The sequence below is a fragment of the Antechinus flavipes genome, chromosome 4, assembly GCF_016432865.1.
Source record: "Antechinus flavipes isolate AdamAnt ecotype Samford, QLD, Australia chromosome 4, AdamAnt_v2, whole genome shotgun sequence".
Lineage (NCBI taxonomy): Eukaryota > Metazoa > Chordata > Mammalia > Dasyuromorphia > Dasyuridae > Antechinus > Antechinus flavipes.
In genome coordinates this window covers 334,281,686-334,297,265 of record NC_067401.1, presented here as the reverse complement: position 1 = coordinate 334,297,265, position 15,580 = coordinate 334,281,686, and the positions used below count along the sequence as shown (strand labels likewise).

Sequence of the window (15,580 nt, the reverse complement as noted above, 5' to 3'; positions counted from 1 at the left end):
TAAGAAATAGAAAAGGGTCAATCAAAGGAACAAAGTAGATACACGATAACACAATAATAAATGAATATAGTAACCCTGGTTTTTGACAAATGTAACGATATAAGCTTATGGGCTAAGAATTTACTATTTAGTAAAAATTATTGGGAAAACTGGAAAGCAGTCTGCCAAAAAATGGGTACAGTCAAATACCTTACACCATTTACCAAATAAGATAAAAATGGATACATGGCTTGTATATAAAGCAAGATATCAAAAGTAAATTAAAACAACATGGAACATATTACCTATCAGACTTATGGATAGCAGAATTTATGAATAAACAAGAAACAGAGATTATTTTCATTATGTTATATTTAAAAGCTTCTATACAAATAAAATCCAAGGTAACCAAGATTAGAAGGAAAGCAGAAAACTGGGGGGAACAGGACATTCTTATAGACATTTTCTCGGATAAAAGTCTCAAATATACAGTGAACTTTGCCAAATATGAATCATTCTGCAATTCATAAATGGTCAAAGGTATAAATTGACAATTTTTCAATTAAGAAATCAAAGCTATATGTAGTCATATAAAATATTCTAAATCATGATCAATTAGAGAAATACAAATCAAAACAACTGAGATATTGTCTTATATTTTATCAGATTGGCTTAAATGATAGAAAGGGGAAATAACACATGTTAGAAGTGATGTGGAAAAGCTGGAATACTAATATACAGTTGGTGAACTGGGAACTGATCCAGACTTTTTTTGGAGATCTGAAATTATGCTCAAAGGGTTATAAATCTGACTTGGTAATACCCTTATTAATTGTTTCACAAGGTGATCAGGAAAAAGGAACCTGTATGTTCGAAAATATTCATAGCATTTTTTGTGGTGGCAAACAACCAGAAATTGTGAAGATGCACCATCAACTGGAAATAGCTAAATAAGTTATGATAAATGATGGTGAAATGCCATAAGAATAATGAACAGATAGATTTTAGAAAAAACATGGTAATATTTGCATGAAATAAGAGTAAAATGAACAGAACTGAATGTTGTATACAGTAAAAGCAATATTGTTTGAAGAAAAACTGTGAATCACTAAATTATTGTGAATATTATAAATACTTAAACAACAAAGGACCTATGGGGGAAAATGCTATTCACCTCCAATAAAAAGAATTATGCATGTGTTGGTTTTACATATACATGTATGTATAATTCTTTACATATAAACTTATATATGTAAAACTAACATGCATGAGAAATTAAATTAAGAAAGAAAAAAATCAGGTTTTTTTAAATTAACAAAGTCGATAAACTTTTTAACATGATTAAAAAAGGAAAATCACTATCAAAATTTAAATCAAGATTACTTGATAACATAAATGAAATAAAAAATTATTATTAGGAATAAAAATAAATACAATTATATATCAGTAAACTGGGATTTTTTTTTTTTTTTTAGGCAATTGGGGTTAAGTGACTTGTCCAGGGTCACACAGCTAGGAAGTGGTAAGTATCTGAGGCCAGATTTCAGAGCTGGTGTTCTATCCACTGTACTACCTAGTTGCCTTTAAACTGAGAATTTAAAGAAGCCAAGCTACAAAAATAAAAAATATAAATCAACAAAATAAGACAAACAGAACTTAAAAGTTTTGATAGCTTTGTACCAAGCTTTGATAGATTAAATGAAAAAAAAGGGGCAACCAGCTACCAAAGGTAAGAAAACTTTTATCTAAATGGATGTGCAAAGTGAATCATATTAAATATTTAAATAGCAATTAATTAAAACTATATAAAATTATTCTTAGTAACTGAGAAAATCACACTAAATGCCTCTTATGAGACAGTGTTCTAATGTTCAAAACATAGAAATAAAGAGAACCACAAACCAATTTAATTAATAAATTTCAAAGGAAAAATTTAATAGAACTCTAGGAAAAATAGTACAAGAATATGCTAAAATTTATACATTATGGGAAAGTTGAATTTAAGCCAGAAATGTAAGGATAGTTCAACATTAGAAAAATAGTTAACATAAGTAATACATAATAACATAACTAATAAACAATAAAAACTACATAATATCAACATAAACATCCTTTGACAAATTATAGCACTCATTCCTGATTAAAAAAAAAAACTGAAAAAAATACAGAAAATGTTTTTTCCAGGTTTTTTTTTACATACACATGTAAATATATGTATATCACAAAATATCCCATTATTTAAAATAATATATTGAAAGCTTTCCCATTAAATACAGGGATACGATAAGGATTTCTTCTCTCTCCATAATTATTTAGTATTGTTCCGCAACTGCAGTAAGACAAAAGGTAAAAACTAAAGGCATTAATATTGGTTTTTAAAAAGGCAAAATTATTACTGTTTACATATGATATGGCCTACTTAAGAAACACCAACAAATCAGCAAAGTAACTAATTTGTATAATTCAATAATTTTAGAAAAGTAGAATACAAATAAATCCATAAAAGTCAACAATATTCTTCTATAGTAACAAAATTTCAATAAACATTTAATACATGCCTACAGATATGCTAGGCATTGGAGAGTGGAGAGTCCTGCCTCTCAATTAGTTAATAGACTACTGGAGGAGACAACAGTGTAACTTCATCTACTGGTTCAATTTGATATTTTGATTTAAAATCGAAGCTTTCAATATTTATCTATCCTTGACATATGAGTCCAAATTGTATCTAGATATCATTGGAGCAAGATTCCACCAGGTAAAAAGGCTGTTAATGTGATTTTTAGTGGCATCATATAAACTGTTATTATAGATGAACATGAAATAATTAGTGAGATTTTGATACAACTCCCTACATTAAGTAATTAATGATACTTTGGTACAACTCCCTTTTTAACTTGATTATCATACTCAGTTCTGTTAAGGACACATGACATTGAAATAATAAAACTATGAAAATTGTGTGAACCAAATTGACTGTATCTTATAAAACTGAGTCCATTTTGAAACAAAAATACCATGATCCCTTTCTAGGTAAAGAACAAAAAGCATAAAGCTATTATCTTTGTATGTTATTAGATTCACTGGCATCCTAAAATTAAAACTCAATTGTAGAATCATGTTTATTATAATTAACACCTATTTCATACCAATTTTAATGTCCATCATGAGAAGTGTAAACTGGATCATAATAAGTTTGGAAAGTATCTTACCAAAAATCTCTTCAATTTAATGAAGAACTCATTATGCTTAGGCAGATATATAGATCAGCAACAATTCTTTATCAAAATGAGGAAAATGGATAGATGTTCCTAGAACACATTAATAATAGTTACATTGATATTTTTGGAGCAATAATAAAATTGATTATTAGGTTCATAAAATTAGATTTGTCAAATATAAAGTGGTTTCCTTCTTCACAGAATCCATGAAATAGCTAAATTTCAAGAGTGATCCTTTTGTAGCATCCATTTGAACTCGGCTAATAATATGCTGAAAAAATGGCTCAGCCATACTTCTGTTAGGTATACCCCAAAAAAGGGGGGGGGATATGGTCTATACTCACAAATTTTTCTTTGGCTGAGGCAATTGGGGTTAAGTGACTTGCTCAGGCTCACATAGCTAGGAAGTGTTAAGTGTCTGAATCCAAATTTGAACTCAGATCCTCCTGACTTCAGGGTAGATACTCTACCCATTGTGCCACCCAACTGCCCCCTCTGTGCTCCCACATTCTAACAGGGAAAACAATATGGAAAGAATTATACACATTTAATGCATATACTGGGTAAATGAATGATAAATCCAGGGGAAAGACACTAATAGTAGGGAGAAAGGATATAGTCGAAAAGGCCTTTTGCAGAAAGTTATTTTGTCCTTTCTTCTGAAGGGGACCATGGCATCAGGGAAATGGTACCATGACATGCAAGTGAATTGGATTTAAGTGAGGGAGAGCTGGGCAAGGTCAGCTGCCTTACTTTCCCTTCCATAGCCATTTAGATCCAGGGTCCAGATATAGATCAGGGTGACTAAAAACGGCCCAGACTCTTGAATGAAAGCTTAAGAATCCAATGGGTAGAAGTGAGGAAGAGTATCCTAATCACAGAGTATGAAGATAATGTTCAAGGATGAGCAAGAAGGCCGGTGCATTTTGATGGGAGTAAAGTATAAAAAGACTGGTAGAAAGAGGCCCAATTGTGATGAACTTTAAAAGCCAACCTGAAAATTTTATATTTGATCACTGAGGTAATATATAGCTATTGGAGTTCATTGGCAGGGGAAGAGGAAGAATGACATCACACCTATGATATCACCAATAGATAAATGTAACAAAGGAAATTGTAGGGGAAAAACCATCTAAGGCTAAAAATAATCTAGTATGGGCCAAACATCTGGCAAAATAATTTGGTAACTGAAATTTAACATCAGAAACTCAATGTCTTTCATAAACTAACACATAACACTTGAACCAATGTTATCATACAGCAAGTTAAGGCCCACAAATGCCCAAACATAACAATGATCCATAAAATTTGGAGAATTTCTCTTTAATAAATACTGCCTTAATCTCTAAACCTATTATCCAAGCAATGTGAATAAAAAGTTTTCACAGTACAGAGATCCAACAGAGAAGATCAAAATAACACAGGAAGAGAATATGGTATGTACAATTCCTATTGTCCTGTCAGTTACTAGTTTTTTTTTCAACAATTTTTATCTATTTTTACTTTATAGAATAAAACAAGCATTTCTACAACACAATATAAGGAGAAAAAGATGATTGCATATGAAACTACATTTGTTATTTAAATATACAATAGTTACCTTGTCATTTTTTTTCCCTTTTCCTCCCTCCACTTTGCCCTAGAGATGGTTATTACTAGACATAAATACGTATACATATTTACATGCAAACTCATTCTATTCATACTTTATCAATTCTTTCTCTGGATGCAGATAGCATCTTCTTGCATAGATCTTTGTAGCTAATTTGGGTGTTTATTATATTCAAAATGATTTATTTACTCAAAGATGTTCTTAAACAAAATTGCAGTTCCTGTATACAACATCCTCTTGGTTCTGCTCATTCCCTTCTTCATTATTTCATGCAAGTCTATCCATGTTTTTCTAAGATCATAGAGCTCATTATAACACATTAGTATTCTATCACAATAATATAAAACAATTTGTTCAGCCATTCTCCAATGATGGGCACTCCTAGAACTTTCAGTTCTTTGCCATCCACAAAAAGTGGAGGGAGGAAAAGGGAAAAAAAATGACAAGGTAACTATTGTATATTTAAATAACAAATGTAGTTTCATATGCAATCATCTTTTTCTCCTTATATTGTGTTGTAGAAATGCTTGTTTTATTCTATAAAGTAAAAATAGATAAAAATTGTTGAAAAAAAAAACTAGTAACTGACAGGACAATAGGAATTGTACATACCATATTCTCTTCCTGTGTTATTTTGATCTTCTCTGTTGGATCTCTGTACTGTGAAAACTTTTTATTCACATTGCTTGGATAATAGGTTTAGAGATTAAGGCAGTATTTATTAAAGAGAAATTCTCCAAATTTTATGGATCATTGTTATGTTTGGGCATTTGTGGGCCTTAACTTGCTGTATGATAACATTGGTTCAAGTGTTATGTGTTAGTTTATGAAAGACATTGAGTTTCTGATGTTAAATTTCAGTTACCAAATTATTTTGCCAGATGTTTGGCCCATACTAGATTATTTTTAGCCTTAGATGGTTTTTCCCCTACAATTTCCATGCTAAAAATTTTAGAATATGTAGGGCTCTTTCCTTATTCTCTATTGGGAAGATGTCTAATAGCAGCATTGTTGGATGAAAGGATATGTAGACAGTAACTCTTTGGGTAGAATTCAAAATTGCTCTAAAACATGACTGGATCATACCAGTATCTATACTAGGTCTGTATCCCAAAGAGATCATTAAAAAAAAGAGGAAAGGAATCACATGTGCAAAAAAATGTTTGTAGCTGCCCTTTTTCCAGTGGCAAGGAACTGGAAATTGAGTGTATGCACATCAGTTGGGGAATGGCTGAATAAGTTACAGTATATGAATGTAATGGATTATTACTATTCTATAAGAAACAATCAGCAGGATAATTTCAGAAAGGCCTGGAGAAACTTACATGAACTGATGCTAATGAAATGAGCAGAATCAACACGGTACAAGCAACAAGATTATGATGATCAACCGGGATGGACTTGGCTCTTTTCAAAATAAGAAAATTCAGGCTAATTCCAATAGACTTGTGATAGAGCCATCTAAATACAGAAAGAGGACTATGGCAAATGAATCCAGACAATAGTATTTTCATCTTTTTTGTTGTTTGCTCACTTTTTTTCCTCATTTTTTCCTGTTTTGATCTTTCTTGTTCAGCATGATAAACGTGGAAATATGTTTACAAGAACTGAACATTTTTAACATATATTGGATTATATGCTATGGAGAGGGATGAGGGGAAGGGAGAATGAAATTTTTGGAACACAAATATAAAGCTAGTACTAAAAAAAATGGCTGGATCAGTTCATAATTCTACCAACAATGAATTAATGTCTCTATTTTTCCACATCCCCTCCAACCTTTTTCAATTTCTCCTTCAGTCAATGATTGTATCAATGAGTTGGATATTACAGAATTAAATTTGAATTGGATTAATGATGTCAGAATGGTAATTATATAGATTAGAATTAACCATTTTGAATTGATAATTATGTTTCTTTTAAATGATACATGACAAAGCTTCTTATATTTTGAGTTGTGACTCCACATGGGGTCACATAATTGGGGGGGGGGGTCACAAAATTATGATTATGAGTAAATGTTTGTCTACCTTTTTTATATACCTATATACTTGAGGACAACCTCAGTTATCTATTAGGGATAGAGATGGAAATTTGCTCTTGTCTTCTCCCACCCCCTCCTATGAATGTGCCCAAAGTTTGTGTTCCAGAAAAATAAGTTTCCATCTTTTATTTTGTTCTTTATACCTGCTGTTCATAACATGATTTTGAAAAATCCCAGAATTCTGTTGCCTGGTCAGTGACTAAATACTAATGATTGACAACATGTGGAAAGTATGATGACAATTCTAGTGACTGATAAGTCATTTACCTTAGTCAATCATGTAGATTTCCCCTGTTGAAACTGACCAAATGACCTAAAACTATTTTTAGTGATCTCACAAATTTCATAAATATTCCTTCAAAACTAAGCACAGGAATCCATGACTTCAAAGGTGAATCTTGAATCCATTTTTTTTTTTTTAGAAACCATAATTTCTCTAATAAATTGAGTGCGTTAGCGTCATTTTGTTGCAGAATGGAATTTTGAGTTCACAGTGGAAGGAAATTAAAGATTGAAAAAACATTGACAATTGATTAGGAAAGGTCCTGGAGGAGTCACGAGGTTGGATAACAGAAGGATCTTAGAGATTACTAGAAAATCTGGTTATTTCACAAATGAAAAAAGTGAGGGTCAGAGAAAATGAGAGACTTACCCAAAATGACAATATTGGGTAATAAGTTGCAGAACTGGGATATAGTCATATGGCTGTAAATCCAGTGTTCTTTGCACTATACCTGTTGCAAATTTATTCTTACATAAAAGCCTAAATTAGCCTCTGCAATTTCACCCTTTGTTTTTAAATCTTCTTAATAATGCTCAGACCTAGTGGCTGAAAAAAAAGTTAACTATAATGCTGCTATATAGCCATAGTATTGATCTTGTGCTGTTGTCTTCATTATCTCTTCATTATAATGATATAATTTGTCTTTTCCTGTAGCTGAAATGCTTCCTACTTTGAAAGAAAACTAAAACAGACAGTTAAGCAACTGGTTCAGAGTCACATAGTTATGGATTTGAAGGTCTTCCTGACTCCTAAGCCACCTCTTTATCTGATATACTATCACAAAAAAGCATACAGCAGATAAATCATTTTATTCAATCTGATATCAAAGATATATCAAAGAATGTATTACATAAGAATACCCCAGACAATACAAAGAGTACATGAGATTTTTACTAGGAGCTGGGTTACCTCAGTTTCAACCAAGAGAGTCCCAAATTTTATGCAGCAAAGTCTTTAGTGTAGCAAGCTGGGGCTAAAGACATGATCCAAGTATCAACTCTTCCAGCTTCCTTCCAAAGTGTCTCTCTCTCTCTCTCGCCCCCTCAAGGACCAAAAGAATATACAGAATTTTGTAACTTCTCTCTTAAAGGTGAAAGCTGGAAAACTGAGACTTCTCTCAATCTCCACAAAATCTTTCCATTTATACAGATATAGAAACTCCACCAATGAAGAGAGTCTGATGCAAATGTACTGAGTTATGAATAACTAAGCCTTCAAAAAGAATGGGGAAGTTAGAAAAATACAATAAATATTTTCCCAAATTCTATTTGGCCAAAAGTATGTGACACAAACACGACTGCTTTTAGAATGTTCCCAGCCAATTCTTCTGTATTCTCCTTTGACTTTTTCCTCTATTTACTTTCTTAGCTTTTCTCCTTGGGCTTATAACTAAGCTTGTGATCACAAGTGTTGCTTGGTTTTCTTATCCAGTAGACTGGAGCAAAAAACTGTGGGAAGAGCAAATGCACTGCTCTCAAAGCAGATCCAGCTCATCAAAGCCTCCCCTTACCAAAGACAGCTAAATTCTTTGACTAGAATGCTCCAGATCTGCCTTTCACATTTTTCCGTCTTCCTGGAAGTTATAAAAATATAAATTAATATTTGTCTTTTATTCATATCTTTTATCATTCCAATCTCTATATTATGGAATACCCCTGAGAAATTAATCTTTTTTTCATCTCTTCAATTGAACTTTATCAACTATTGTGCTTCTCCCAGTCTCATTTGTATAGGGACATACACAAATCAGTTATACAATGGTTAACCATATTTATTTTAGAGAATCCAGCTTTAAATCAATAGTAAAACAGAAAGAGAAAAAAAAAACTCTTAAGAAACAGAAACTTGGGAAGGGGTATAACTATCTTTCAAGAAGGAAAAAGAAAGAAAAAAGGCAGAGAGAAATATGAAAAATACTACTTTTGTATTAAGAAGGGTGAGAGAAGGTAAGGGAAAAAGGGAAGTTGCTCATATGTCCTCACTAGCATCTCCTCTTTCCTCTGGGTTTCTTCTCTTTATCTCCCCTTGTCAGCCCATTCACTCCCAATGACATTTCTGAACTTACCTTTTAAAGTGAAATTTGTCAGTTAAACTCAGTTTTGCAGATCCCAGGGATAAAGAGAAAGCTTGGAGGATTTACATCCTGATTAGCAGGCACATATCTCCAGAGTCAATATTGCTTTGTCAATCCTAACTGGCACTATATGTGCTTCCTTCCACTAATGCGCTGTTCTGGTTCTTTTTTATGGCTTAGAGTTAACCCTAAATTCACAAAGGCTACACCAACAAAGCAAAACCCCTACATTCCTACTAAGTTGGAAAATCTTCAACTATGATCCCAGTGAAAGATTATGTGGCTGTAATCCAAGTTATAGCTAAAAATGGAATCTCATCTCTTTTTTGGTATGTGATGATTCATAGCTCATTAGGTGAAATAAAGGAGCCAGGGAAACAGTAAGGATTAAGTTTAGTCCCTTCATTTTGAAGATGAGAAAATTAAGGCTTAAATAGATTGATTGATTTATTCAGAATTACACAGTAAGTTAGTGGCAGTTACAAACTCCAATTCAGGTTTCCTAACTGAGTTCAGTATACCTTTTTTTAAACAAGACTACTTCTTGAAGGAGTTGTCACCTATTCTGGTGAAAGGGATACCCACACTGATGAAATCATATATCTTTTTTTAATATATTAAAATAAGTATATGTCTCTGTCAGAGTGGTTACTAAATAGTTCATTTTCAACTCTTTGCATTTCAAAATTAGACTTTCCATATTCATTTTTATCTTTCAAAATTCATAATGCAGCCCTACACCAAAGAATCACAAATTTTCTGGTTTGTTATTTTAGCTCACAGGTTCCTTTCATGGTAATGGGTTACATTCAAAAATTCAGTATAAGGAAGAGGGGGAAACTAATTCCTTCAGATCTCCAAAACTCAAGCTTCAGTCATAATAAGTTTGGAGAAAAGTGAAAATTAACCACATGCATAATTTACAATGGAAAACCATCAAAAGCTTTCCTTATGAGACAAAATTAAAACAAGCATATCTACCATTTCCTTTTTTGGTATGGAGCTACAAATGCTAGCTAAAGCAATACAAGAAGAAAAAGAAATGTAAGGAATGAGCATGTGCAAAAAGGAAGCAAAATTATGGCTACTTTCAAATGATATGATGGTTTCATGAGAGACTAGCAATGATTCAATAAAAAAATAATTGAAACAACGACAACAAAATAGGATACAAAAAACGCCCACCAAAAAATCATTAGCCTTTATATACTACTAACAAAACTCAAGAGAAAGAAATAGAAAGAGAAATTCTATTCAAAATTAATTTTTAAAAATCCCTGGGATTTAACTTTTAAGACCTGTTTAAGACTTATATGAATACAATTATAAAGCATTCTTATACATATAAAAAAGAAGGCTATAACAATTTGAAATAGATTTATTGTGAATGGCTAGGCCATTTCAAGAGAATGAAGATGATGCTACTATATAAATTATTTTAAGGATTTAATGCTACATAAATCAGATTACCAAAGGGTCATTTAATAAAACTGAATGATGACAAAATAATAACAAATTTAAAATGAAACCAAAAAATCAATAGAAAAATAAAAATGACTCATAACCAAATCTCAAATTATTCTACAAAATTGTATGCAAAGGAATTTGGTACTTTCTTTAAAAAAAATAGAAAAGTAAATCAATGGAACTGAACACATAAGAAAGACTTTTTAAAGGTAAACAAATATGGTCAATTAGTGTTCAATAAATCTACAACACAATTGTGGCAAACAATCCCTATTCAACAAATTACTAGAAAAAACTGGAAGTTTTTCTAAACAGAAAATAAATTTAAAACAAAATCTGCAACATTACATACCACAAAAAGCAACTAATAGAAACATGACATCATATGATCAGAGGAGAATGTAAAGAGTTATATTAGGATTCCTAACAAAAACAAGGATAGAGGAAGTTGATGTGGTTATAATCTCCAAGCTATCTTGCTTTAGGAATGCTGTAACTTTACCTTTAGATTATCCTAGTTTATATTTTTGCTCCATGTTGACTGGTTTTAGGGAATGCTATTATCTTTACCTTCTGAGGTACTAACTACAAAAGAAAGTCAGTTGTTTAGACTCAGTTTAAGATTAGTAGCTATTTCTTTGTTTACATTTTAATGGTCAGAACTATAATACAGTAAAGAAGCCTAATCCCTAACTCCAACTAACCTCTAAAACATAAAATTAACATCCTGAAGCTACTGAATAACAATGGGGAAATGTCTAATCTAACCACCCCAACTCTAAGAGCAGTGCTCTATAAAAATACTTGACCCTTCCCACTTCTTTGCTAATTACTTTTTAAAACATAGTCCAATAGTCAATGATGTAATAAAATCTTTGCCTCTTGATTTGGAGTTAGTCTAAGCCTACAAATTCTTTTGAGATACCTCATGACATTGGTCTGGAACCTCAATTTTGAGGGGTCTCAGCGCTCCTGCACTCCCACAAAGTTATTAAAAAGTAAAATAGATAATATCATAGGAAGTTTTTAAAACTTTTGCAAAAACAAAAATAGTTAAAACAAGAATATAAGTTGTAAGGGGAAGAAAAACCTTTACATCAAATATATCTAATAAAAGTACAATTTAAAAGTTATGCAGGAAATTGACACAAATGTGAAAGACCAAGAACCATTTTTCAATAAGTGAGGGGAAAAATATGAAAATGATTACACCCATATCAAATTGCTTACATCGAACCAAATCAATTCCAATGGAACAGTAATGAATTGAACCAGCAACACTCAGGGAAAGAACTCTGGGAGCTGACTATGAACCACTTCATAGAATTCCCAAACCCTCTTTTTTTGTCTGCCTGTATTGTTTATTTCCTTCACAGGCTAATTGTACATTATTTCAAAGTCCAACTCTTTATATACAGCAAAATAACTGTTTGGACATGTGTGTGTGTATATATATATATATATAGATAGATAGATAGATAGATAGATATAGATAAATAGACATATAGATATATTGTATTTAACTTATACTTTAACATATTTAACATGTATTGGTCAACCTGCCATCTGGGGGAAGGGTGGGGGGAAGGAGAGAAAAAGTTGGAACAAAAGGATTTGTAACTGTCAATGCTGAAAAATTACCTATGCGTGTATCTTGTAAATAAAAAGCTATAATAATAATAATCAAAAAAAACTATTGCTTACATCTTAGGGAGGAGGAAAGGGAAGAAAAAAAGGGAGAAAATTTGAAACTCAACATTTTACAAAAAATTAATGTTAAGTGAGGTAATTCAGGTGGGTTCCAAAGGTCTTGTGATGAAGAGAGCCATCTGCACCCAGAGGGCCTGAGTGTGGATCACAACATAGTATCTTCACTTTTTGTTGTTGGTTGCTTGCATTTTGTTTTCTTTCTCAATTGTTTTCCTTTTTGGTCTGATTTTTCTTGTGCAGCATGATAATTGTGGAAATATGTATAGAAGAATTGCACATGTTTACTATATTGGATTACTTGCTATGTAGGAGAGGGGGTGATGGGGAGGAAGAGAGAAAAAATTTTCAAACACAAGGTTTTGCAAGGATGAATGTTGAAAACTAACTATGCATATATTTTAAAAATAAAACGCTTTATAAAAATTTATGTTAAAATTGTCTTTACATGTAATTGGGGGGAAAGGAAATTCTATTTTAAAAAAGATATGATGCAGTTTTCAAAAGAAATGTAAATTCTCAGTGACCAGGGGACCCTAAGTAAAAATATTCCAAATCAGTGATAAGAGAAATACTTGATGAAACAAGTCCAAGGCTTGACCTTATACTTATCAAATTGATAAAGATGATCAAAAACAGAAATAGTCCAAGATGGAAGGCCCAGGGAAGTTAAGCACAATTCTATTAGCAGAACTGTGAGGTGGTACAAATTTTTTTTAAATCTGTAATTATATAAGTAAAATTAAAATTTGACCCAGCAGTACCACTAGTGGTACAAAGAAACTCAAACTCTAAAAGTTAAGGGGTTTCAAATGATAGCCAAAATCTTCCTCTCTGTCACTTTCTGGATCACAGCAGCTACCACCAGTCTTCCAAAAACTCAAAGACAAGATGCAGAAAATCATGAAAAACTCATATGGACTGATGTAAACTGAAACAATTAGAATCAAGAGAATAACATATATAAATAAAAACAAGGCAAAAAGGCTATTTCGGTCTGAATAATTACAATGGCCAATATGAAATCCAGAGTTCAAAGTCCAATAGATCAGTCTTGCTTACATGTGTTCCTTTTGTAAAAGAAAAAAAAAGTGAATTATTTCATCAGGGTAGGATTATCCCATGTCACTCACGTAAGTCACTGTAAATTTCAGTGGCACCAACATAACAGGAAAAGGAATCTAACAATTCCCAATACTTAAAGCTATCCTGATTCCATTCCGAAGGTGGGGGGCTCGCACAGCTCGGAGACCACTTGTGGAACCCAGGACTTCCCGTTGAAGCCCGCCTCCACTCTGGGAATAGCTCGACCCGGCGGACACCATCCCGGGTTTGAGGGGATTGCCGCTTCCTTCTATGGCTCATTTTACAGAAGAGGATAACCACTAGGAAGCGGCAGAATTAGAACTCAGGCCCCGACTCCAGGCTGGGGTGTTTACCGGGCACTGGGGGAGGGGGAGGGGAAGAGGGAAAGAGTGGCTACTGAGGTAAGGCAGTTGGGGGGAGGGGAGACGTAAATGGGAAACAAATACGGTTTGGGAGGGACCAGAAGAGGCGGGGTGTAAGGGGAATATGGAGGGAGAAGACCCCGCCTCTGATTCTTTGTGACTTTGGTCACGAGAGTCAGCCTCTCTGGGCCTCAGTTTCCTTAACAGGAAAACGAGGCGCCGGGCTGGATGGTCTCTACATCCATGTTCCTCATAAATTGGGGGAGGGAGGAACTGCTATAGGCTTGCCCCCACCCTGACCCGGGAAGAAGCAAGGGTGATGGAGAGCTGGGGAGAGGGGGGTGAGCCAGAGAGGATAAAGGGTGGGAAGCATTCCCTTACTCTTTCGTCTTCTCGAACCCATGCGCGGAGTTGATGCGGTGAAGTTCTTTCTTTTTGCCTTGTTTAGAGGCCATAGAGCGAACAGACCCGCAGGGAGCCACCTGGGTTCTGTAGCTTTTGTGGTGCCGCGTCCGCCCGGTTGCTAGGAGCTGTCAGAGCCGAACGCGGCGCGGGGCCGCGGCCAATCCCGGGCCCGTTCCAAGTTCAGGACCCGCCACTCCGGGAAGAGGAAGAGAGGAAAGGGAGAGAAGAGGAGGCGGCCCGTGAAGGAAGAGGAGAGGGAGGTGAGGGAGGAGAGGGAGGAGGCAGTGGCCTGTGAAGGAAGAGCTGAGGGAGGTGGGAGACAGGGGAAGAGGAAAAGGGAGAGGGGAGTTAAAAAAGCAACGGGTGAAGAAAGGGCTGAGGAAGGCTGAGGGGGGGGAGGGGGGGCGGTGGAGAAAGGGCGGGGAGGGGAAACGGTGGAAGCAGCCTGTGAGGGAAGGCGAGGGGGGGAGGGGTTCGGGCCGGGGAGGCTGAGGGAGGGGGAGGGGAAAGAATACTGTCAGAACTGGAGGGGAGGAAAGAGGAGAGAGGGGGAAAGGGGATGGGTGGGCGAAGGGGCAGCGAGAAAGCATGGTTCAAGGTCAGGGTCTAGGGGGTGAGAAGATAGCGCTCCCTGCTGAGAGCGGGGTCAGGACCTATCCGAAAAACACGAGTTCGAGTCCTGATAAGGAATTGGATTTTTGTCCAGAAGGGAGGAGTGGGGGAGGGGAAGAGCTGGTGGCAGATTGAGCTGGAGGATGCTTAGCAGCGGGGAGAGCCCCGAGTTGGAGGTGGGAGGAAGAGAGGGGGCGGACCGCACCTGCATTTATAGTAGTGGTGTAAGACCCCGCTGTCCACCTCTAGACCTTCCCTGACAACTTCAGACCTCTCTAATTATGTCATTACACCCCTGGCCTTGACTTACATCAGAAATCCCCTTTCTCCTCCCAGACATACTTTTCAGGCCGTGTTTTCTTCAAATTATAGCCATTCGATCAACATGATCAATCAATTGGCATTCAATTATTAGGAGCCTTTGGTATCCTACTATTTTCTGAGGATACACACATATAGAAAATAAAACAGCGTCTTAATCATTTTCCCATTGTTGTCATAGATGCTATTCCTGCTCATTGTCTTCTTTCTCACTCTTGTTTGTGCTATTCTTTTTTTTTTTTAATTGCACATGTTTAACATATATTGGATGAGGGAGAAAAAAAATTAGAAATAAAAAGATTTTGCAAGGATGAATGTTGAAAAGTATGCATGTTTTGAAAATAAAGTTTTAAAATTAAAAAAATAATACTTGAGATGAGACTCTCAGAGAAAATAATTAGAATTGT

The 15,580-nt window shown here is 34.6% G+C and overlaps 1 protein-coding gene across 1 annotated transcript in view; it reads right to left on the bottom strand.

Moving 5' to 3' along the window:
* The window catches only part of ADGB (androglobin), a 257,841-nt gene extending 243,247 nt beyond the window's left edge, over positions 1-14,594 (bottom strand). The window contains exon 1 of the mRNA XM_051997914.1: positions 14,217-14,594. Within this exon, the coding sequence (XP_051853874.1) occupies positions 14,217-14,290 (74 nt within the window). The 5' untranslated portion in view covers positions 14,291-14,594. The remainder of the gene's footprint in view (positions 1-14,216) is intronic.
* Positions 14,595-15,580: the final 986 nt, after the last annotated feature.